Source organism: Thunnus maccoyii, chromosome 23 (assembly GCF_910596095.1).
Source record: "Thunnus maccoyii chromosome 23, fThuMac1.1, whole genome shotgun sequence".
NCBI classification, from domain to species: domain Eukaryota; kingdom Metazoa; phylum Chordata; class Actinopteri; order Scombriformes; family Scombridae; genus Thunnus; species Thunnus maccoyii.
The window spans coordinates 503,590-529,993 of record NC_056555.1 but is presented as its reverse complement, the minus strand read 5'-3'; the positions used below and the strand labels follow the sequence as shown (position 1 = coordinate 529,993).

The 26,404-nt window shown below is 39.5% G+C and overlaps 1 protein-coding gene across 1 annotated transcript; it reads right to left on the bottom strand.

Annotated features, from left to right (window-relative positions):
• Positions 1–2,383: 2,383 nt before the first annotated feature.
• Positions 2,384–18,490, bottom strand: mgst1.2 (microsomal glutathione S-transferase 1.2). Its single transcript, XM_042404013.1, has 5 exons — positions 18,249–18,490; positions 16,679–16,917; positions 15,946–16,136; positions 6,983–7,451; positions 2,384–2,626 (listed from the first exon to the last, which is right to left on the bottom strand). Exons 1-5 carry the CDS (start codon positions 18,381–18,383, stop codon positions 2,443–2,445), a joined length of 1,218 nt encoding a protein of 405 aa, XP_042259947.1. The 5' UTR covers positions 18,384–18,490; the 3' UTR covers positions 2,384–2,442.
• Positions 18,491–26,404: the final 7,914 nt, after the last annotated feature.

Here is a 26,404-nt window from a genome sequence, read left to right as displayed (position 1 = left end):
CTGCCACAGGAGTAATTACTGTGACAATACCTCAGCTGGCTGATTAGCTTACATGCTTTTGCTCTAATGTCCTTTAGCTTTGTGATCTGTGCCATTTCTTTGTTTTATTAGAACATGTGAGTTCATGCAAAAGTGTAACTTAATATACTTTTAAATTGTCTCATTGAGATAATTTGTTTTGTACATTTTTTAATGTCTTGGAATTATTTTGTTTGTAAATTTGAAGCACTTTAAGCTGCAATATGGGTAAAAGGCTGCTATAATTCAATTCAATTCAATTTTATTTATATAGCGCCAAATCACAACAAAAGTCATCTCAGGGCACTTTTCACATGGAGCAGGTCTGGACCATACTCTTTAATTTACAGAGAGAGAGACCCAACAATTCCCCCATGAGCAAGCACTTGGCGACAGCGGTAAGGAAAAACTCCTCTTTAATGGGATGAAACCTCATGCAGAACCCAGCTCTAGGTAGGCAGCTATCTGCTTTGACCGGTTGGGTTAAGAGAGAGAGAAGAGGGTGGGGGGAAGGGGGGATGGGTGGGCACAGAGAAGCAGAACAGCAACAGCAACAACAACAACAACAACAATAGACACATGACTAGCAGCAACAAACAGCAACAGCTGGAGAAGGACAGAAGAAAGACGCCAATACGTCAGCATGGTCCATGTGGTTTCCTGCGGATGAGAAAGCACAAAGAACTCCGGGGAAGAAGTCAAGTTAGTAACATGCATTAATGGTAAAAGAATATATACAGATGGAGAAGAGGAGAGAGGAGCTCAGTGCATCAATGGAAGTCCCCCTGGCAGTCTGGGCCTATAGCAGCATAACTAAGGGCTGGTCCAAGGCGAGCCTGGTCAGCCCTAACTATAAGCTTTATCAAAAAGGAAAGTTTTAAGCCTACTCTTAAACATAGAGAGGGTGTCTGCCGCCTGGACTGAATCTGGAAGATGGTTCCACAAGAGGGGAGCCTGATAGCTGAAGGCTCTGCCTCCCATTCTACTTTTAAAGACTGTAGGAACCACCAGTAAGCCTGCATTTTGGGAGTGCAGTGCTCTAATGGGGAAATACTATGAGTACTATGAGCTCTTTAAGATAAAATGGTGCCTGACCGTTAAGGGCTTTGTATGTGAGTAGAAGGATTTTGAATTCCATTCTTGATTTTACAGGAAGCCAATGCAGCGAAGCTAAGATGGGGGAAATATGATCTCTTTTTCTAGTTTTAGTCAGCACATGTGCAGCTGCATTCTGAACTGGAGAGTCTTTAGAGACTTGTTAGGGCAGCCTGATAATAATGAGTTGCAATAATCCAGCCTAGAAGTAACAAATGCACGGACTATTTTTTCTGCATCTTGTTGAGACAGGATGTGCCTGATTTTTGCAATATTACATAAGTGAAAAAAGGCAGTCCTTGAAATTTGTTTTATGTGGGAGTTAAATGACATTTCCTGATCAAAAAGAACTCCAAGATTCCTTGCGGTGGAGCTGGCCTCCAGCTCCACCGCAAACACCGTAATGTGTTTCTAAGGTGTTTAGGGCCAAGCACAAAACTTCAGTTTTGTCTGAGTTTGTGTCTGTGTTTTCGGATAATATTACCTAAAGGAAGCATATACAAAGTGAATAGTATTGGTCCAAGAACAGAACCTTGTGGAACTCTGTGTCTAACTTTTGCTTTCATGGAGGATTCATCATTAACATGTACAAACTGAAATTGATCTGATAAATAGGACTTAAACCAGCTTAATGCAGTTCCATTAATGCCAATTAAATGTTCTAGTCTGTGTAACAGGATTTGATGATCACTTGTGTCAAATGCGGCAAATGTTTTTGTTTTTATTATGCTTTTAATTTTAGAAAATTAAAATGTTACAATAAGTGTTCATAAATAATAAAATAATAATAAAAATCTTACGATGGAGGTCCCCACACCGATCTCGAACTGGAGTCTCACAGATCATAGATGACTGCGCTGATTACTGAGCTAAAACTTTACTCATCGCTTCATTGCAGACAGACCTCTACCTATTTATACACCCATAACACAGCACACCATGAAATGTGTATGGAAGAACTTCATAGGCAATTCTTGCTTTGCACTTTTCATTTATTGCCAATTTTTTACAACCTAACTTTGTGGAAAGGAGAAAGGGAACAACAGGTTATGGAGCACTTGACGTGTGTCATTAGCTCAGCTTTATCTCTGGAGAAAACCCTCAGTGGAGCAGAGGAGTGAGACTGAGATAGCAATGTAACCAACCTGCGCACTGGCATTTGACGTTTTTTTTTTCTTCCTGAAAACAAATATTTTTTAAAATATTTGTATAAAACAAATATTCATAAAAAACCCACTATTTCTGCTTTGCCGAATAATGTATTTGTATTTGGGCACACCCCTAGTATGTATACATGTTTGTATGTGTAGTGGTGGTCGAGTATCGTCTCTAAAGTAAGAGCATTGTACTTAGCGTCCTGTGAGCCATGGAGAAAGTGACTAGCATGCCCAGGATCCAGGACAGACCCCTGCTGGGATGAGGGAGAGCGGCGATGTAGGCAATAGTGTGGAGGATCCACACTGCTGGCAAAGAGGCAGAAGTGAAGCAGAGAGTCTGAAAGCTCAGGTCCAGTCAGAGTGTAGAGCAGGCCGACCAAATACACACACACACAAACACACACATAGACACATACACACAATGTTGGAGTGCTTTATTGGATGACGTGGTTCAATATTAATTGAGGAAGACTCTATGTTTTAAGAATGATGATTTCATATTAAAATATCCTCAGCTACATATTCTTGGAAATATAAAATTAAATGAGCAACTTCCCATTTTACAAAGGCCATAAAACACCTTTTGTTTTGCAATTTGAAATGGAATGAAGGCAACACGGCAGACAACCCAAAACAGGTGTTGAACGCATCAAGTCCACCGACAACACAATGCTCTTCCTTAACCCTAACCCTAAAGTGCCTTTGAACTAAATTGCATCAAATCTTGTACAATGACCACATAAATGGAATGAAGATGGGGTTATCATACTGGCAGTGGTGGAATGTAACAAAGTACAAGTACTTTGTTACTGCACTTATGTACATTTTTCATGTATCTGTAGATTTAGTTGTGGGTACTTTTGACTTTTACACTGTGTTGCGTTACACGTTACAGTCACATTGCTGTTTTTTTAATATATGTATATTTTTAAAAGTAATCAATAGTGAGAGGGGAATTGGTCAACTGAACCAATCAGAGTGGCACCAGCAGCAGCAGCAGCAATCAGCGGTGATAAAATTCCCAAACTGGATTCGAGAGAACCCACCACCGAGGCTGAGTCATCAGACATGGACCACCCATGGCCCTATTCAAAGGAGTTATTTGAGATAACTTCTTCTTTGTTTGAAAACATGAATTACTAGCTTTCAAAAATTCGCGATCAAATTTGAAGAAACATATTCTATGTAAAGGTGTTATCAGTGTTACATGGTGTTCAGGCATATACCAATTACATTATTTGCCCACCGCCCCTGCCGTAATTTTGCTTTTTTTAATTGAAATAAAACCCAGTTAGTTAATTTTCGCGTATCAGCACACATGTTCACCAAATAGAAAACTCTAATTTGTAAAATACTAAGCATGTTATCAATACTTAGTCGGACGACAGATGCTACAATTATAAACTGAAAGTGTCTGCACAGAGTAGCGGAGTGAGACATCTGTCCTCTATCCTGCTCAAAAAAAGCAAACTCAAATGAGACAAAAAGGTTTCACGTGCAACGTTTGCCAGGTGCTGGGCACTCTGGAACAAGTGTGGTCAATCCATCATAGTTGCAGAAGTACTTATAAGGGAGTTTAGGCTCCAGTTCATCTGCCCCAATGACACCAGGTGGAACTCCCAGTTTTTGGTGATGGAGTGAATACTGAGGATCATCAAAGACAACAGAGAAGGGTCCATCAGTTTCCATTGCACTTAAAGTCCACATGTAAGTGGAAGATAACCTTAAATTTTGAGGTTTTTTTTCAGTGATCAACATTATTGATACTAATGCTGTTGACAACCCATGAAAAATTTAACCTACACACACTACTAAAATACTCCAATCAAAATATAACTCTAATTTGTAAGTTTCATGCAAATCTTTGTGATCAGGCTCATTTAATGGTTAATTGTAAATTACATGTTGATAGTATCATAACAAAGGTATGAAAATCTGCATCCTGTGGACATTAGCTAGCTAGTTTTATTAACTATTAGGGGTGTGCCCGAATACAAATACATTATTCATCACTCCTGGAGTTGGGGGTGTTCCCCAGGGATAAAGCTAAGCTACTGACACACACAAAGTGCTCCCAAGGGACTATCCATAACCTGTTGTTCTCCTTCTCCTTTCCACAAAGTTAGGTTGTAAAAAATAAGCAATGAATGAAAAGTGCAAAGCAAGAATCACCTTTGAAGTTCCTCTTTACATATTACACGGTGTGCTCTCTGTCTCTGTGTTATGGGTATATAAATAGGTAGGGTCTGTCTGCAATGAGGTGATGAGTAAAGTTTTAGCTCAGTAGTCAGCAAAGTCGTCTATGATCTGGGAGACTGTTTGAGACCCAGTGTGGGGACCTTCGTAAGGTAGTTTATTCATAAGCGCTTATTATAACACTTTAATTTTCCAAAATTAAAAGCGTAATAAATACAAAAACATGATTTTTAAGCCTCTCTCCACTTTTATTCAAATACAAATAATTTTGCTGCCTCAACAAATACAGATAAAAATACAAATACTGGACTCACTGCACATCCCTATTTACTACCATGGACACCCATGTCAGTGCTAGGATTATTCAGCTGAGAGCACATGTTCAGCTGTGATGTATTTATTTTCAATAATTATTTTAGCTGGTTAATTAAAGTAAAGTAAACCTAAATTCAGTTACGACAATGGAGTATTATATTTCTAATCTCTTATTATAAACTAGCATTTCATGTTTTAAATATTTTATACTGGTAAACATATTATCATGTATACAAGATAATGTAAAAATTATAAGTTGTGGCATTTGTGGGGATGGTGGTTTCTAGCTAGACAATAGAATGAAGTCTCCTTGCATGTACTTTTTAGGAACAGTTGTACATAACCTAAATCTAATCATTTAATACTCAGTACTCTCTTCTCAGTTATTCAAATATCCAAGCCAAAAACACCATTCATATTAACTTATGAAATAGTTAACTAACATTATGTGGATATGTGAAATAATTTATTGCTGTTTGATTGTGTAACAGGTTCAGTCCTCCCAAGCTTTCTTCCCTCACTGAATACATTGTGACCATGAGCCCCATCTCCAAGACACTTAACATAATGCACACAGAGGCAGATGTCCAATATACATCCTGGATGAGCAATGCGGACATGCTGAGACTGGGTAAATCATTTAAATTGTTCCTCAAATTGCCAGCTTTTTATAAATCATAAATGCTGTTTTATAGGAAAGGAAGTGGGTATTCTCTAATGAAACCTTGCAAAGAAGCACAATAACTTCCATTTTGTCTGAGTTTAGTGGCAGAAAATTGCAGGTCATCCATGTCTTTATGTCCTTAAGGTATGCTTGGAGTTTAGTTACCTGATTGGTTTCATCTGGCTTCATTGATAAATAATTAGGTATAGGTATAAATAATTGGGTATCATCTGCATAACAGTGAAAACTTATGGAGTGTTTCCAAATAATATTACCTTAAGGAGGCATATATAAGGTGAATAGTATTGGTCCAAGCACAGAACCTTGTGGAACTCTGTGTCTGATTCATCATTACAAACTGAAATCGATCTGATAAATAGAACTTAAACCAGCTTAATGCAGTTCCTGTAATGCCAATTAAATGTTCCAGTCTGTGTAATAGAATTTGATGATCAATTGTGTCAAACTGAGATCTAACAAGACAAGTACAGAGAGAAGTCCTTTGACCGATGCAATTAGGAGATCATTGGTGACTTCCACCAGTGCTGTCTCTGTGCTATGATGTGCTCTAAATCCTGACTGAAAATCCTCAAATAAAACTATTGTTATGTAGAAAGTCACACAACTGATCTTAGAGAGAAATGGAAGATTAGATATAGGTCTATATATGGCTAAAATGTCTGAATCAAGAGTAAGTGTCTTAACAGAAGGTTTAATTACAGCTACTTTAAAGGACTGTGGTACATAACCTGTTAATTAAGACTGATTGATCATATCTAGTAAAGAAGTGCTTACTATGGGTAAGACTTCCTTAAGCAGCCTAGTTGGGATGGGGTCTAAGAGAAAAGTTGATGATTTGGATGAAGAAATCATTGAAGTTAATTCAGGAAGGTCAATTAGAGAAAAACAGTCTAAAAATATATCAGGTTTTACAGCTGTTTCTAAGATTCCTGTGTTTGTGGATAAATCGGTGCCTGTTGAGGGCAGGTGGTGATGAATTTTGTCTCAAATAGTTAGAATTTTATCATTAAAGAAGCTCATGAAGTCATTACTACTATAGGAATACATGGATTAAAAGAATTAAGGAATACATGGATTAATAGAATTAATATATAACTTTTCTATCAGATATGTTGAAATCCTATGTTAGGATCAGTGCCCACTCCTGTGTTGTAAGGTGGTGTGTTTAATGAATATTTTGACTTGTGTGTTTACTGCACTCAATTCAATCAGGAGAGACTCAATTCTTTGAAAGAAATTATGTTTATTTGAACAGCATGAATGATGAAGTGGAAGTCTTTGGATGAAGTGGAAAAGTCATTGGCGATTAGACCCCATTGTGATTTCACCAGATATGAAAGGGGGAGCAGAATGCAAGAGTAGAGTAGGATAACCCCCCAAAGAAGAGAACTGAGGACATATGACCCGACACCAGGTATACAGTCCTTAATTTGCCGGCAGTGAGGATTCTAGTGAGATACGAAAGGAGAATTGGACAGAGTGCAGTGATAATAACATTGTGATATGTAATCCTTACGCTTGGATGAATGAAGATGAAACAATGATGTAGATAGTGAGTTGGCAGACACTAGGATGAGTGGAAAAAGCCATGAGTCCAGAGGCCATGAGATGCTGTGTTAGGTCTGGGGACCATGCGAGGATGTGAGGTCCGGAGACCATGAGATGATGTGTGATGTCCGGAGACCATGGGATGATGAGCGAGGTCTGGAGACCGAGAGATGACGTGTGAGGTCCGGAGACCGTGGGCTGATGCGTGACGTCCAGAGACTGTAGGCTGATGCGTGAACTGGTGTGTGAGGTCCGACGACCATGTGCTGATGCATGAGCTGATGCGGGGTCCAAAGACCGTGTGCTGATGTGTGAGCTGGTGACATGTGCTGATGCGTGAGCTGATGCATGGAGTCCGAAGACCGTGGGCTGATGCGTGAGCACATATGAGAGGTCAGACGACCATGTACTAGTGCGTGAGGTCCGAAGACCATGAGCTGGTGTGTGAGCAGATATGAGAGGTCAGGCGACCATGAGCCGATGAGTGAGGTCCGACAACTAAATTTGATACATGGGGAAGAGAGTGGATAGCCCGAAAGCAGAGTGAAATGACCCATAGGTATGACAAAGCACTGCCATGCACCAGATTTGATCTTTGAGAGGAAGAGATGCCAACATGATCAGCAATGATAGCAATGAGCTGTGATGCCCATAACCTAGAACACCACCACCAGTTATATGTATGACTTACCAGATTGTGGCTTAAGAGATCTTAATTTGCGAGAACAGTGCTGACGTCTGGACGAATGAAGATGTGTAGGCAGAGGGTGACTGCCATCTCAGTTGTAGCAGGGAGGCAGATGAAATACCTTGGTTGGCGACAGAAGTAGCCGCCCTAACCTGAAAGAAAGCCCTGAATGGTGCTAATCTGAATGAAAGACAGTGGCAGATGATGGGTTATGATGAAGCTGTGTCGTTGCTGCTATTGAATAGATGTAACCAGCTGGTGTGAGCAACAGATGTCAACTGACAGCCCTGGCAAAGTAGGCCAAGGAAAAATGAGTAACAGATACGTGAGAGATGTGAATGCAGAATGATATGAGAAATAAAACTACAGTCTATACGTGCAAAGGTGATCTTCCTGACTGAACTTATCTAAAGCTCCATTCATAGGAGAACAAGTGAATGAAGTAAAGATAATGTTTATTCTACGGATGATGGAGATAATAGTCTAAAAGTGTTGCACTTAGACTCTACAGGAGATTTTGAGTCGAGGGGCATTGCCCTGAGCAGCAGCAATATAAATCCCCCAAAATACAGGGTGCAAGCTCCCCATCATTAAAAGAAATACACAGCCTGATGGTTTCTCCTAAAGAATGCTTACTTACCAAGCAGGAAATGAAACAGGCCTTGTTTAATTATGAAAGTGGCATGATCTGCTGAGAGATGAAGCATAAAATTGAGCATGACACAGAAAATACAGTTTTGAGCTTAAGAGATTAAAATCAACAGTGGACCATATGTGAATAGGCAGGGACGAACACCCCCTGAATTGACTAGGTTGGACTGACCTGAAATGCTGCAATATTGAGCTTAAAAATGTTAACATGGAACATAGATGGGAAGGGAGTCATGGTTTAATATATGAACATACCTTCGTTTAATTTGCTTGGAGACTGTAGAATATGAAATTAAAGGTGAGACAGAATGACGCTTTAATTCAGGATTGAATGAATTAGTGTTGGCAAAACATTGCCTGAGAACTAAGGTTGATGAAACAGGGTGTCAACATGTATGAATGAATCTAATAAACAGGAATTAGCTAAAAGAATAAATTCAGACACCATGTCGCTGGCGAAAAAGCTGGTAGAAGTATAGATCCCAATGTGGCTAAGCAACATGGTTAGCAGAATGTAGTTCCCTCAATAAAAGCATGCTAAAGACTTAAGCCACGGAATAACCACACTCCCAACTCTGAAGAAACGCTGCGGCTGAGGTAAAACGTTATGAGCAGCGCTCCTATGAGAAAACTTTGATATGTCTAAATGTACAGCTCTTGGAGCATCAAGAGTTTAACGTCGCTACTGCTGGGGCAATCAAAGTGAGCTGAGGTTAGGCCGTAATAAATATGCTGACAGTGATGTGGTCACGTGCTGATGAACGTCCTGATACACTGACGACAAGTTTGCATAACGAGAAACTAGTAAGCTGTCCTCCTGAGATGTAGTGCCAGGATAGCCAGCTAGTAAAAGACTATGCAGAGATGTAGTGTTAGGATGCTCCAAACTTCGTAGACTCAAGGTGTGAGAAGAATGAAAAGGAGATACATGAGGCATGTATCCCTTATGATGGAGAATGCCAATGACAATGCAGGGGATAGCCGGAAAGCGGGGAAATGATACAAGAGGCAGAGGAGCAGCTGTGATATGAGTAGGCCGTATTAGATCACAACTTGCGGCTCACGTGTACCATGAGGTGAGGAATTGACATCATGTGACATCACCCATTGTTTTGGAACTGCTGACTGGTAGCCTTGAGTTTAGCAATTTACCATCGCCATCTTGGATTTGACCGTTGCGATGGTTGATTGTGGAGCCAGGAGTGACCATATTTGGACGAAAGGGACCATAGTGCTAGCTGCTGCTTGTTTAGTATGGTGCATACGATCTATGGTGAACAATGAAGCTAATGTTAATTTCCTCTAGTGAAAAATGGCCTAAAAAACTGAACATCCAACTCTTTAGAGAGTCTTTTATCACAGCTGAATGGTGAACAAGCGAGACTTTTTTTTGCGATCAAAATGTTACGATACCTTCATGAAATGAAATTTTCTCACCCTAAAGCATACACTGCTTAATAGTCTTTTTGACTCTAGATAGGACCATGATTTACAAAATGAACAACCTGAGGCACTGAAGAAGACTTGACATTAGCAATTGAGACCATTAACTCATTAGGAAGTGTTTACTGAATAATCAAGTGAGAAGTAGGGTCATTTTGTCATAGACTTACATACAATCGGACTTCTTTTGCAGTCAATCAAATCGCCCCCTGCTGGCCATTAGAATTAAAATAGGTAAAAGGAGCTTCAGCATTGCTTTGCTTTACGACCAGGAGCTACCCATACCCATTTAAATGATAGTCGATACCAAACATATAATTAGACAACTACGTGGACATGCACTAGCGAGGAAAAATGCATACATATCAATAGCTAAATGCTGAAGAACCACATGCTGAGTTGAAGCTAGCATGGCAAATACCTTCTAAGTTTCTAGTGGTACTCTTACAAGTTCCATATATGCGTTGTTGAACTGCTATGATAGGTTAATCTGCTGCAGCATGGAGTCATGCGCAGGACTGTATGTGTTCTGTATGGGATGATTTATAATCTGAGTGCTTCGTGCTCTTTATTCCTACTTCCTACCATCTATCTTTTGCACTGGACACCTATCCCCTTCCATCAACCCATCCCTTGAATCAGTGTCTCCCCTAGTGTTCTTTGGTTTTTGCAATGCTCAGAGTTCATCGCTACTACTCCCACCTATGACCCATCACAGCATGTAAGCCTCTCAGATAGACATCCACTCCCCAGACACCCTCATATTTACTCTCACACAAAGCAAGACTGACCTACTCAGCCTCTCTCTATTTCTCTTCCACCTAAATTCATATCCCATGTGAATTACAAATAATAAAAGGATTTGTGAACTAATTTACGAATTATAAATTTTAAAAAGGTAGCTCTACAACTGAAGGTCCTCAGTCAATAAAGTGATGGCATCTAGTTAAGTTGTTTGTAATTTGTTGTTTATAGCTTGTGTGCTCTGTGAGGTCACCAGAGCCAGAGGGTGCAAAGGGCTTCCAAGCATGCGGTATCCTGACATAACCAGAAAAGGTTTGGTTGGTAGCAATTTATATACAATTATTTGATTAAGGATTTTGCTTAGGTCTTGATTTAAGAGGAAATGTCACTGTACAACAAAAATCTCAGGCAAGGCTGGATAACCAACTGAGCAAAAAGAGCAACTGCCCCAGGGCCCCATATTCCCACGGACCCCCAAAGTCACTGCATGTCATGTGGTTTTTGGCAATCTGATTGTTTGTAAACTTGTTTGAAAATTTGCTCCACTAAACACCTTCTGCATCATCAAAGAACTGTGTCGCTCTGTCTTATAGAGGGGTCCTGTGTCAAAATAGTTTTAAAACACAACTTATTTTAGATTAGATTGTGATCACATAGTGCATATTCCTAAATACATTTTGCAGGAGGGTCAAAGGGGCCCAACAGGAAAGCTTTGCCTCAGCCCTTTACTAACAGGTTAATCCAGCCATGCAGCTAGGTTGCATTTTGCATCACTACTATGAATTCTGGTTGTAATCACGTGATAAAAACCTGATGACCCACTAGTGAAGGTTGCAGACTGGTTGGTGGTAGATATGACCCATTTCTAAACTCAAACTCAACCCTAGCAAGGGAAGGACAGGGCAAACTTATCTGTTGAGCTCACCATGTGTTTCTGCCAAAAGCAGAGGGGATGAGACAATGAAGCAAAAGAGATGACCCACATCCCCCCCCCCTTGTGAAGAGTGTGGGGGGACTGAGGATTTTCCCAAATCCTGTTCAGAGATGGGGTACAGGAATACCTGGATTTCAGTTCCGTTCACAGATCTTTAAACAGTGACCAGCAAGACAAAGTAGACAAAGCTAAAATAAAGACTAATCTCTCCAGTACAAGAGACATTTTAGTTGTCTTTGTGGTGAAACATGAAGCTGGACAAACAGCAAAACTGGTTTCATGAACATGCAAGTTATTTGACAGAATGTATCAATTGATGAATCATCAATATCAAGATTAATTTCTTTCTATTTTAACAAAAGCAAGACAGCGTGAGGTGTGCAGTTAAAAACATGTGGATCTTACCTGTTTTTTTTCGCACAGTCACCATGAACAGCCGAGACAAGTCTGTCAAGTCCAAAGATCAGTTAGATGTAAATGCCTGGAATTCATCCCAGGTTGTGTAATTTGTGGGAGAAGTCCTGATCTGAAATAAGACTTTAACTTCCAACCAGGCACCCCTATTTTTGTCCAAAAATAATGTAACCAAAATAAAAAGGTTACTATTCATAACCATGGTCTCATTTGAAAGGCAACTCTTTAAATTACAGAACCAAACAGTCAGAATGAGTGAGTGGTCCTGAACCAAAGTTACAGAGGCTAAAGTGTCCCACGGGTGGGACAGTGTCATTTGACATGTTAACTGGTACTCTTGTTGTCAGTGACTGAAGTATTGTAACAACTTAGCCTCAAATATATGCACTAGCCTAAGATGTATGTACTTGCACATTTGAGACATTTTAAAGTCAATATTAAATGTTTTATTTAAGATTTTATTTGTGTAATATTCAACCCCACACAACCCCAGATTACATACAGTATTTTTGTACATCCAATGACAGTATTTTTAAAAACTCTCTTTCTGCATCATTTGTACATGGAAACTACAGAATGGTTAAGGCTAAGGGTAGATCATGGTTACAATTAACAAAAAGGCAAACCATCAACACCACTCCGACCTCCACATCTGTACTTTACCCTTCACTACATAGGCCACACACAGTCCCTGCGATGGCACTGAACATAAAGTATGCAGATCTGTCTAACATGGACGTAATTTCTTAGGATTTTTTTTTTTTTAAAAAAAGGCTATATTTTAAGTTGGATTCATGACTTAACATTGAGACGATGTTATGTTGTAGCTTAACTAAGTGGATTTTATTCTTAAACATTTTAAATGGATGACTTTTTTGATTTTTTTTTTTTGATTTTACAATTGTACTTTAAGTATTTCATGGTTGCACTTGAGTTTTAATACGTGTTCCATTACTTTGAGTTGCAATTAAATTGATAGCAAAGTTTGGTTTAAAAATTTCCATCAGTGAAAATTTTTCCAGCAAGTGAATGGCAACACAAAAAATAAATGCAAAGACCTTGGTTTAGTAATCAAACTAGTTTAGATAGCTGCAGCAAAAGTGAAATAAAAACAGATTTAGGTTTTGTGTAGGGATGTGAGCATGTGTAGAAGCTGGTGGTCATGGAGAGCCACGGAGAAAGTGAACAGTACGCCTGTAATAAAGGTCCTCTTCAATACTAGTATTTTGTAGCACAATTTGTATACAGTACTGGTAAAAGAAATAAGGCACAAACTTGAAGGGTTGAATGTTTATTATTGAAATAGTTGCATGTATTAATTATGTGTGTCTTGTAGATATTGTAGCTGCCTCTCAGCTGGAATTGATTGAAGGCCGGCCCTGTGGAGACAAACAGATGCACCTCAATATAATGAGCTCATTGTGGTATAACCTTTGCCAAAATGATGGTGGACTGAATGTAGCGTTAACTGTTGCTTGATTGTGCAATAATTAGTGATGTCATGCTTGAAACAGACTACTCAACACTGTATTGACCTTTCAAAGCAGAAGTATCATGGCAAGATGTATTGACACCTAGCTTTACCACAGCAAAAATCACATGACCATCCCAAACAAACTCTGTTAAGTCACACACGTATTGGGAGCGTGTTGTGTGCATGTGCAAGACTGCGATCGTGTTGGTTAAACTCTGAACACGGTTGATTGAATCAATGACTGTAAATATTTATATACATTCAGTGTGTTGAATCATATGGTTTGAATGCGGAGCGGGTGCTTGTCAATCTCCCATAATGTTTAAAAGTGGGCAGAATCCCTCCAAACTTTGTGGGTTTTTGAGTGGAGATTTTTGCATATACGCCAAAGAGACAGCCAGGGGCAGTTTGATTAAAGTACGAGAAGTATTACATTAGATACATGCTCTAGAATAGGCAGACATAAATACACACACATACCTATACTGTAGATAGACACACCAACCAACACACACACACACATAAAAGCATACACAGATCAGCAGTTCGATTTAGTTGACTGATAAAAAATTTAGTGTGAGTGACAGAGAATTAGAAAGTGTTTGAGTGACTTGCTGAAAGTGAGAGTGTGCGATTGAAAGGCTGTGTGTGTGTGAGTGTTTGATAGAGTGAGGGAGTGAAAAAAGGGATAATGGAGGCAGCACCAGCAAAAAGAGCCAGATCATATGTGTGGGGGCACTTTGACTTGATTAGTCCTAAAAAGGTCAAGTGTTTGATCTGCGCTTAAGAGCTGGCAGTGTACCCAAACAACATTGGTGTCATGTGAACAGGTCTTCTCCAAAGCTACAGAGGTAGTGAGAAAGAAGAGGAGCAGACTGAAGCCTGATTCTGTGGAAGTGTTTTTGATGACAATCTTTGACCCCCCCTGCACATACACATCACATGTTTTTATTTTCTTTTTTCATTAGCACAGTCACTTTCCTAGTTGCACAAGCACATCCTTAAACACTATATTATAATTGTGGCACAATCACTTTTATTTCTTTGTTTCATGTCACTGTGTAAAGCCAGTTATAAATCTGTCGCAGAGCTTACTGTCCCTAATTCATCACAGAGTTTAAAAAAGTAGTAAGGGGTTACTATAAACCTTAAAATTACTATCGCCATATATATGTGTACATCCATCTACTGAGACAGTTTTTGGTAAATAACCTTTATTGAATAAGATGTGACAGAAAACATCAAACAGATGACAGCTGTGAGTTTACTTACATCTTCCCCTTTCATGACATCTTGTCCCAAATCCTGCAAGCAATGTCAAAATTGCCCAGCAGATGTCGCCATATTGACTGTATCAAATGCCTCGAAACTGTGAACCATTTTCAACACAGTTGCTTCATATGATTCACTGCTTATGAAAGCTTAATTTCTCCCATCACTATCAAGAATATAATGTGTAATGTTTGTGTGGGTGATATAAATACTCGTATTGGGCCTCATACTCCATTTGCATGAGACAAAGGCAGGCCTGCATGCAGTCACAGAGCCTGATAACGGAAGGAAGGGCACCAAGTCAAACAAAGCATGCTAAAGCATCCCAGCTTGCTTTGCTCAGTTCACACCTTGGTGTGAATTCATCTCTCATTGGTAGAGATGCACCAACACCACTGGAAGTCATGGCTATGCAGCTGTGACGTCACTGCAGCTTTAAGAACCGGCTGCATGAATTGAACATCGCCTGTCCATGTAACTGCCTTCTCAATGAGCCAGTTTACTCAAGGAGGTAACCGCGTGCATGTGTAATTTCCCTCGCAAAGTTTGAAGAGCCTCCCCTTGCTGGACGAGCTGAGACTTCGCCCCGTGTTCCCAAACACAATCACTGGATCCGAGACTGCTGCTGCAACCCAGTGCTCTCAACTTGCCTGCAGAAGGAAGAAAGGATTTCTTGATGGAGAGGCAGATAACTCTTATGCCCCACCATTCACCACGGTAGACTGCGTTTGTGCCACCGTGAGTGAGACAGTAAGTTGTTTTCGATTGAAAATCAGACAATGTGCATTACATCTGTACGCGCACTCTCTGTGGACAAAGCAGCCCACAAAAACACACACACACACACACACACACACACACACACACACACACGCTTCCACTTGCATGTGTCTTCACTGTACATAGATGTATGTTTGCTCAGGTAGAATTAGATTTGACCAAAGCATCGGCTAACTTGGTTAACTTTGCTATTGTTTAATAAACACTGTTATACATTTAAAGAGAAGTCTTTTGTCATTATTGAGTCAGATAGGTAGAGTCAGAGCTCAAACTCAAACCTTTGTTCACCTGTGAATGTTGATATCCCTCAAATATTAGCATTCTTTGTGAACTCTTTTATAAGACTACCTCACTGTCTGGTTATTGGTCCCAATTTTCCGGGTGGTGCCCCATTATTATTCATTCATATTAAATATTTGATTAATTTTAATAATTAATAATGATCTCTGACAATAATCAATTATTGCTGATAACCAGCTGTGCTCCTCCCAGATCCAACACCTGGTTACTCCTCACCTATGCCATCCTAACAATGCCCAGGATCAAGTACAGACCCCTGCTGGGCCACACCGATGTAGGCAGTGGTGTGGAAGATCCAACAGCTGGCAAAGAAGTGAAGCAGAGCGGCTGAAAGCTCAGGTCCAGACAGAGTGTAGAGCAGGCTGACCACCACGAAGGGAATAATGTTCTCCAGGTCATTCTGGTGACATTTATTCAAATATCTATTCTTCCATTCAAACAAAGTGCAAAAAAAACACAATGGGCAACTGATAGCAACACAAACACACAACCTACCACATGACTGACTATTGTGAACATATGAACATATTGCACTGACAGATATAACTTGCAGAATAGGATTAGGATTTTATACATTGGATATTTTCTGTTAAATAGAACACATTGTACGGTCTTGACCTGCTCTATGTGAAAAGTGCCTTGAGATGACTTCTGTTGTGATATGGCGCTATATAAATAAAGATTGATTGATTGATTGATTGTATTGTCAATAGAAAGTGTAACCCTTTTTACTAAAAGTTATGAAATATAGTAATGGTTGCAGGGAATATATATCTATATATACATATATATATGTATAAAGCAAAAACAAAAGTCTTTAGATTCAAGATTCAATCAGATCCTATTCTCTTTCAGTCACTTTAGTCACTGATGTGAACTCAGTCCTCGTGTCCCACACTTATCATCCAGAACTAGCTAATAGTTCTATTTGTACCATTGTGGAAGTGGCAACTTTTCATCCTACCGCACTGTAGAATGCGTTAGTTGTGTGTGAAGAGACAAGGTCCTTGAGTCCGGGATTTCAATCTCTTCTGCATGCAACTGAGTCTCTAGTTCCACTCCATTGGGTTGTAGCTTGCCATCAAACATCCAACAGTGTCCAGGCTCAAACTCCAGGTAGGTCCAAAAACCTGACCTATAGTGGGCAAGGTCAGAACTCACATTCAAGTTTCTAATGTGAAATAGTGGACCATAAAATAAAAGCTAGAATACACCTCATCAAGTTCTCTCATTGTACTCTATATTTCTTAAAAGGATAACATCAGAACTAATGAGACATTAATAATTGTAAAATCCCATCATAAACAACATAGTAGTCTCAAGTTTCTGTGTTCTCATAGAACTGTGGTTACTAAAAAACACAGTTAGAAAGAATACCAAAACACTCCCTCCTTCACATGGCAATTGGCATAAGATGTCTACATCAACATTAAAAAACATGTGCTTTTGTGCCCTGCACCACTATAGTCACCTGCACAAAACATTTTAACAACTAGCAAAGGTGCAGCTCAGTGTGGTTAAAAGGCACAGGTTAAGGTGCTAAAAACAGCACAAATAAACATTGAGTGGACAACAGATGTGCTTGAAACAACACCAATAAACATTCAGTGTATAACTGATGTGCTAACACTGAATACATCAGCTAAATTTATGTACTTCACTGTACAAAATTATATTTCCATTTTGCTAACACGCTTTTATCTAAGATTAATGGTTAGCGCTCGTCACAGTGGCTGCCCTCTTCCTCGCTGTGACTCAAAAGAGGAAGTGAAACTCTGGCATCATGGATGTATAAAGATGTATAAAGAGAACTCAACAGAACTAAACTAAACAACGCAGTCTACTTTACTTTTAACGTTATCAAACAAAGAGAAATGTTCTCCCCTCATCCTAGTAACGTCTTTGTTCTCCCTCATGGCAGAGTTTACAACTCTGATCAATCTGATCTCTGGCTTTGATTGGCCACTGCAGCCTTCAGCTGCAGGCTCAACTTTCCGGCCACAATCCGGTGTGGCACCGCAGTGGCCAAAATGACCGCAGATGAAATGCACTACCCCAATTCAAATGAATGGGATGACTGGCATTTTCGCCAGCCCGCCTGATTTGGTCTGAATACAGCCTAAGAGTTAGGGAGTCTGCCATGAGGGAGTACAAAAACGTTACTAGGACGAAGGGAAGACATTCCTCTTCATTTGATAACGTTAAAAGTACACTAGACTATGCTGTCCCGACTCGTTATAAAAAAGACGAGAGAAGAAGAGAGAGAGAGAGCTGAGAGCACCAGTGAGAGAGAGAGAGCAGCTGTGGTTGAGCGAGCTAAAGAGTGAACGAAGAGAGGGAGCGCTGGTAGTGAGTAAGCCGGTGAATCCGATCAATAAAACGTTATTTTCTAATTGTTTCACAGCGGTTATGTTCTAGAGCAAAAATAAACACACCTCCACTCGACCCTCCGCCTGATTTGGTCTGAATACGGCCTTAGAGGTTACAACATGTAAAAAGGACAACTTTGAAGTTATTAGGAGGCTAATTTGTTAGGAACTATTGTTACCTACCCCTCTGGTGAGGCAGTAATATGTAGTTATCGGCACCATCAGCATCATCTTCAGAATGACCATAGCACCATAGGTGGTGAAAGCCATGAATACCTCATCTTGAATCAGCTCTGCCATCTTGGCTGCTTTACAACTGAAGGGACAGTAAGTCTATCAGGCTCCTCTTCTATGGAACCATCTACCGGATTCAGTCCGGGGTGCAGACACCCTCTCTATGTTTAAGAGTAGGCTTAAAACTTTCCTTTTTGATAAAGCTTATAGTTAGGGCCGACCAGGCTCGCCTTGGATCAGCCCTTAGTTATGCTGCTATAGGCCTAGACTGCTGGGGGACTTCCCATGATGCACTGAGCTCCTCTCTCCTCCTCCTCCTCTCCATCTGTATGCATTCATGTAACATCAATGCATGTCACTAACTTTGCTTCTTCCCCGGAGTTTTTTGTGCTTTCTCATCTCACAGGAAAACCTGACCCCCGGGCTGAACCTTCGCGGTCCTTCACAGTCCTGATGGCATCCTTCCCTGGCTGTTGCTGCTTGTGCTTGTTGTTGTTGTTGTTGTTGTGAATGTTTTTCTTCTGTCCCCCCTCCCCCTTTCCCTCTCTCTTTCTCTCTCTCAACCCAACCGGTCAAAGCAGATGGCCGCCCACCAAGAGCCGGGGTCTGCTTGAGGTTTCTACCCGTTAAAGGGGAGTTTTTCCTTACCGCTGTTGCCAAGTGCTTGCTCATGGGGGAATTGTTGGGTCTCTGTAAATTAAAGAGTACGGTCTTGACCTGCTCTATGTGAAAAGTGCCTTGAGATGACTTCTGTTGTGATATGGCGCTATATAAATAAAGATTGATTGATTGATTGATTGATTGATTGATTGATAAGTTAGTTTTAGTTTTAGTTCAGTCTGTCTCAGCAAACATGTGTCACACTCTTTCATAACTGTTTTAAATCTACTGCTCGATCTTGCTATACACACTTTGTTTATGACATTAATGTAAATTAATTAACACAGATAGAAAGTCAAATGTCAAGAATTGAACTGCCAATGTCATAAGTCTTCAAAACTCTAACAAAAGTTTTAAAATGTTCTTTATACAAATGAACATTTGAACTCTGCCTTTACTGCTATATTTTAGACTTATAATATTAAATATTTCAAGTAACACATTAAATGCATTGATTGTGTAGATAAAGTGAGTCAGTTATTCATGTGGACTACACAGAAACAGCCTTGCCATAGTGCTACAGCAAGACCACTGAACAAACTAGCTATATCTTTGTATACTTTGTGTGGGTTCCACAACATATTTCCTGCAAAAGCAGAAGTCTTGCCTAAACTTGATGGTTTAGATTTATAAATGATCTATTGTCCAAAATACACAGTATCATTTACAGTTTAACAGCTCAAGTTATCTCCTGTGATGACTGCAGAAGTGGAACATGTCTGGATCTGTTGCATAAAACCAATCTGACCCATCACCCAGAAACTCAGAAGGTGGAGGAAGAGCACAATACACTACTTCCTGTGTTTGACACAAAGTGCTCTCAAGGGACTATCCATAACCTGTTGTTCCCCTTCTCCTTTCCACGAAGTTAGGTTGTAAATGAAAAGTGCAAAGCAAGAATCACCTTTGAAGGTCTTCCCTACATATTATACAGTGTGATGTCTCTGTGTTATGGGTATCCCATGCGAATGCACTTCGCAAAACATAGACTTGGGGGTGAGGGGTTTCTAAATCACGATGTCCCCAGGTAATAATTGTACCGTGCGTAGGTGTGAGTGGAAGTACTGTAAACGCCTGTGACCACTAATGCCAATATTATTAAGAAGTTTAAGGCCCATAGAACTGTAGCCAACATCTCTGGATGTGGCCACGAGAGGAAAATTGGCCCGAGATTGAACAGAAGGATTACGTGAATGGTCAAGAAAGAACCAAGGAAAACTTCAATACAGATCCAAGCTGATCTTCAAGTTCAAGGTACAATAGTTTCAAGTCACACCATCCGTTGCTGTCTGAATGAAAATGGGCACCATGGTAGAAGACCCAGGAAGACCCCACATCTAAGAGGGAGACACAAAAAAGCCAGTGTTACAGAAAGTGTTTGACTGTAGTTTTTTGCCTCCAAAGACTGTGCTACAAAATATTAACTTAAGGGTACCAATATTTTTGGCCATGCCATTTTCATTTGTTTTATTATTTTAAATAATCTGTTAAATTGTAAATCAAACGTAAAGTTTCAGTTATATTTGATGTGAAATTAACTATATACTTCTGTCAGTTTCAACCAAGTACAGAGAAAATTTAATTTTTTTTTAAAAAAGTGGAAGGGTACCAATATTTTCGACCATATCTGTATATTGCTAAGTTTTATCTTAGTGTTGAGGTAATGACAGTTTGGTGCCTATATACTCACAGCCCAGCAAAGGTTGGGAGAGACATCAGGAAATGTATTTCTACTCTTGAAAACAAAAGTGCCCCCTAATTTTGTCCCTAGTGGATTCCACTGCTGCTTTCCACGCAGCCAGCTTCTCTCTTCTCTGTTCTTCATCTTTCCATCAAACCTCAGTGAACAAACTGTTTCCAGACTGTGGCTAGATTTCAGTTGTATAAAGTCAAAATCACTTTTGTCTCAAACTCCTGTCATTTCTCTTTAATCAAACATATGTCATGTTGGTGTGTTCTGGATGCCAGGTGCTTGAAACACTCAGTCTGAGCTTGAACAAAGAGCAATGTCTTGCCAGCATGAGGTGCTTTGAAAAGTGTATGCATAACACCTGACAAAGAGACAAAGAGAGTTATTTCTCCCCATTCACCAGCCCCTCTCCCTGTCACATCCCAGTAAGCCCAGTACAGTCACTTTGTTGGAAGGGTATACACCAGTTTAGGAGGGGAGTCACAGCCTGTTTTGTTGTGAGCAAGCAGCGTCTGCCTAAGAGAAAGAGAATGCTGATAATGTGTCTATTTGGCCCAAGGCATGTTCTCCATGTTTTGACATGCTGATACATGTGAAAGCATGATGCTAATGACAGGTGACATGCTCACAGATGATGTTAGTTCTCTCAACTCCTCTCATTTTCCCTCTGCTCTGTACACTGATGGCTGCAGTATGTATGGTGCAGTCATTGTGATTATTATGGAAGAACTTTGTAATGCTGAACAAGCTGACCTTTACTTCCTTCCTATGAAGCATTCATCATTTCTTACCAGATATCTTTCAAAATAATAAATTATAAAACAAAGACGTGTGATATTTTTGGAATTTGATCTTTTTTTACTTCAAGGTTAAACAGTAATTGTTGTTTTAGGACAAACAGAAAGCTGTCATTCTATAAATTGAATATTGTCAATATCACCAAATTACATAATTTTATAACAGACCCAGGAATTGCTATTGTTTCTCAAATAACAACAAAGATGCCACAGTTTTGGCTCAGTTTTTTGATGTCAAGGTTGGGGATGTATATTCTGATTTTACTGGATAATGATGACGACAACTACTATACACCTGCACTGAGAAGCTCTATAAGACAGCTATCCTAAGAGCAGACAATTACTGAGAAATCCTCTCACTCTAGTCCTCTTGCAGTCTCAAAACCATGTGCTGAGTGTAGATTTTAATTCATTTAGGTGAACAAATAGGCTCAGACTCTCCCCTACATTTGTTGTTGTGTGTAGCATTTATTGCTTTCACTTGTGGGACACTTTGAAACCTTGTTCAAAACAGCACTATTTAAATGAAGATCATTATCATTATTATTATTATTATTTACCTCAAAAACCTCCTCCAGTGCTAGGAACCTATTGTTTTTGAAGGGATTATTAATGCTATTATTATTATTATTATTATGCTAGTACGCCATTGCATTTTTGAGGGGTTTAGGATGCTCGAAAACGCATGAAAAAGCACACACGTCAGAACTGGTGAAAATTGCAAAGTTCTGTATTGTCTGGGCTCGGGTGTGGCCAGCAGACTCCATACTGCCCCCAAATGCAAGGCCATTTTGGAACAACACTTTGATGTGCATGAAATTGGGGGTTCATAGTACTACTGGGTTCATCATTCTTAACATAATACATATTTTTTCAAATTTTTTCACCCAACAGGAAGTCAGCCATTTTGGATTTTGTGCGTCAATTTTCATTTTATGAAAACATGTTTGAGAACTTTAGGATGCATGAAAACTAATAAAACTTTGCATATATGTTCCAGATAATAAATACTTAAATTTGTATCAATATTGGGCTTTGGAGTGGCTTTTGGGCTCTATAGCACCCCCTAATTACTTTTAACATTTTTGAGGTGCTGGGGATGCTCGAAAACTCATGAAACTTTGCACATGCATCAGAAGTGGCATGACTTGATATCTGACATGGGTCTTGGCATGGGTGTGGCAAAATGGCTCCAGAACACCCCCTAGGAATTTTCAAAGTCAAAGCCCCCACTTTTAAATTTGACGTAGATATACAAAATTTGGTGGGCAGCTGTAGCATCTACAAACTTTTTTAAAAGTCTCTTGGAGCCATACTCTATCTCCAACAGGAAGTCAGTCATTTTGAATCAAATTTGCATTTTTTTCACAAAGTGAAGTCACTATCAGGCATTGTACTTTAATGAACACCTCCAAGAGATTTAACCCGAGTGACTTCAAATGTCATAGATTACATCTAAAGATGTCTGTGATACTAAATTACAAAGCTTTCATATCTCATGGAATGCCCTTGGTGTGGCTTGCCAGACAGTTTTCCCCAAAGCATGTTTGGGGCATTAAACAGGAAGTTGTTGTAACTCAGCTTTACATTGTCCAATCTGTCCCAAATTCCTCATGTTTGATAAGAGTCCAGGCCTGAACACATCTACATGTCAATATTAAGTCATAGTCATAGTCTGTATCTTTTTCTTGTCCGGAGCTGCCAGTGATCAGTACATTATGATCACATATCACGTCAATAGCTGATATTAAAATCTGAGTTTTTCTCCTTGTTCTATTTTGCTGTTCCAATCTGTGCCCCACCCAAACGAAATGGAATCTGAACGTCTTCAATGGATCTTAAATATCAGCAGCCAGACATCATCCTTTGTGCAGCAGATTCCCCAAGAAAAATAATGTCCTGTGATTTCCCACAAGGAGTGGTAATGGCTAAAAGCTGCATTGATTCCTCACCAGCCCTGCCAGTAATTGCAATGTTGGTTGTGATACGCTGCCATTGATTTGTTATGGTAGCCAGGTTATGCTGCTGGTGTAGGGCAACAATGACTAAATAACAACCTGGCCAAAGAGCTTAATGCCAGAAGCCAAGCGCAGCTATTGATTTCATTACGAAATGCCTCCTAGGTTCTAGGCATTTTTTTATTGATCAGTGGTGGTGTCCACATTACTTTCAAAACTGTCACATGCAGCTGCCAATCAATGAAAGCAGAATGCTGAGTGCATGGAATTGCATAGGTACAGAGTGACGCAATAAACCATATAACCAAGATTTGGAAGGTGACCCCGACTGACAGAAATGATAAGTGTGAGCATTTTCACTGCAACCTGTGGGATAAACCATAGATATAGTGTGATTACTTTGTCCAACTGGGTTTCATTTGACCCCATTCAGACCAACACCCAGACAGGAGAAATGCTCACATAAGACAGTATATGATGATAGGCTGGTAGCAATTTGTTATCCTAAACCACAAAATAGAGAAAGCATATTAACTGGATGGACTGACAGCAAATTAATGGTCAAATGGTCACAATATTAGTAATTGGTTAACATTTGTTTAACTGGAACACAATGATGCAGTCACAACCAGCCAATTTATATATCAGCAGGAGTTTGTTTATGGTTTGTCAAACACGTCTCATCAACCGTTAAATTATTAATACCGTATTTTCTCTAATAATGGCCAATATTCAATTTAAAGCTGGGTCTCCAATAATGGCCAGGGGTGTGGTTGACATGAACAAATAAAGGCCGGCCCCAAATACAGGCCGGGGAGAGAAAAAACAAGGATGGATTAAGGCCATATTCAGACCAAATCAGGTGTTGCTGCACACCGCTGCAGGGTTGTACAGTGGTTTGTGGGTTTGTTTATTTGTGCTCTAGAAAGTAATTGCTGTGAAACAAGTAGATTTTTTTTGATCTGATTCACTGCTTTCTTACCAGCTCCATCTCTTCAGTCACTCTCTAGCTCCCTCTCTTTTTCTCTTGTCTTTTTTTAAAATGAGTTGGGAAACCGACAGCAAAGCCTAACTTTACTTTTAACGTCATCAAATGAAAAGAAATGTCCACCCCCCTCCTCTTGGTGCCTGTTATAACGTGGCTGTGGTTTGTAGTAATGTACAAGTGCCACAAGATGGCGGTAGCTATATTTGAAGTACCATGTAGGACCTATGCAAGTGTCAGTGACTAAATTTTCCATAACACCGATGCCACAACACTGTAGAGAGTGAACATGGCACCCATCAGACAGAAATTTGATGTCAAATTCAAAGACAGAGTTTTGCAATATGCAGAGGAAAATTAAGAAGCGAAAGCTGCAAGAGATTTTGACAATGATTCGAAAAGAATCAAATACTGGAAAAAACAGAAGTGTGAGCTGCTGTTGGCTGACAAGGGGAGAGCACAGCTAGCTGGAGGTGGGAGGAAGAAAGTTAGCTAGGAGCTAGAGAGACAGCTGATTGATATTCGATATTTGACTGTGCTGTTAACTGGCTATTAATGTTTATATCCAGTGTAACGTTACCTCAGATTTGTTTAGTTTTTATGTGACATTGGCCATATTTCCCCTCCGGTACTTGACAGGTCATACTTAACAAAAGTTAAATTGAAATGTTTGTGTAATGTTTCACAATAAAAGTTGGAAAATGAAGGCATTATGTCCATGGGCTTTTAATTTTAGTAATAGCATTACGCAGTAACAAAAATTTAACACAGCAAACGGGAGCAGATCAGAAAACAGGGAGGCTTCGTACTAAAATATGAGTAAATATAACAGGGAATTAGGAATAAAGGCCTCCCTCTAATATAAGCCTGCTTCCAATAAAGGCCTTGTACCCTCTGCAATTGATGTAAATAAAGGCCCTGGCCACTATTAGAGAAAATACGGTTGTTATTATTATTTAATACTGAGCTCATTGTAAAATAGCAAGACAACGGATTTGTCTTTGAAAATGTGTTTGGAGAAGTTTAGAAGTAGTACCTTTATACACATGCAAATAAAACATGACTCCCATGACACTGATACATAGTGTGATGGATATTCTCCTCTAACTAATGTTTCTGTATGTCATGCTATGTGTGTATTCATGTTTGTGCTAGTGCTAAATAGGAGGATTCATTAGTCTGCAGTTCCTGGCAACCATGGAATTCAGGCCTATAAAGCATTGCAATGTAGCCCTGAACTGAAAGTCATAATACCTATGGATAGTTGCCTGACTTAAGAGTAAAGCAGCTCTTGAAATGGCCTGGAGGATTAATGGGATGGAATGTTTGAAATGACTTCTTATAAGCCCGCTCCTACCCTCAAGAGACTATTTCAGATCAGGCTCTTGGGATATGGAAGTATGTGATTGATACAGAAGTATCCTTATGATTGGTGTCATTGTTTAATGAAAATATTACACCACTCGACGTACAACAGTGTGGTGTAGAATAAGTTCTCTTTTTATTGTACACGACAAGGCTGGTAAAACATAAAACAACAAGCTGTCAATGCAGCAAAACACTCCTCAACAAAAAACTACTTCTTCTGCAGTTACTTAGCTAGCAGTACTTTTAGACAAACAGCTTCACTCTGCCCCCTGCTGTCAGGTACAAATATACATACTAAATCAAAATAACTGAATATTACTGATAATACTGAACCAAATGTGAATAAATGATATTAACAAAGTACTATAAAATAAAATATCCTTTCAGGTGCTGCAATCCTCCCCTGCAAAATAAATGTTGTCCTCAACATTAGCATGAATTTACAGTACAATTCTGGAATAAAATACCAATATTCAATTTATAATTGCAATCTTAAAGCTAACACTCTAGGTTTACATGTCAAATAATGGCAATAGCTTTCTTTTGAAAGTTAGAAAGAGGTAAATGGGTTCAAGTGCACTTCATTGGGTTTTTACCATAATACATTACTACTGTATACTATGTGATAA

Coding starts and splice junctions, on each gene's coding strand:
- mgst1.2 (XM_042404013.1), bottom strand. CDS start 18,383: ATGGCAGAGCTGATTCAAGATGAGGTATTCATGGCTTTCACCACCTAT. Junction 16,137..16,678: donor CTAACGCATTCTACAGTGCG/GTAGGATGAAAA, acceptor ATGGAAGAATAG/ATATTTGAATAAATGTCACC. Junction 7,452..15,945: donor TGTACTTGATCCTGGGCATT/GTTAGGATGGCA, acceptor CTCACACACCAG/CTCATGGTCTTCGGACCTCA.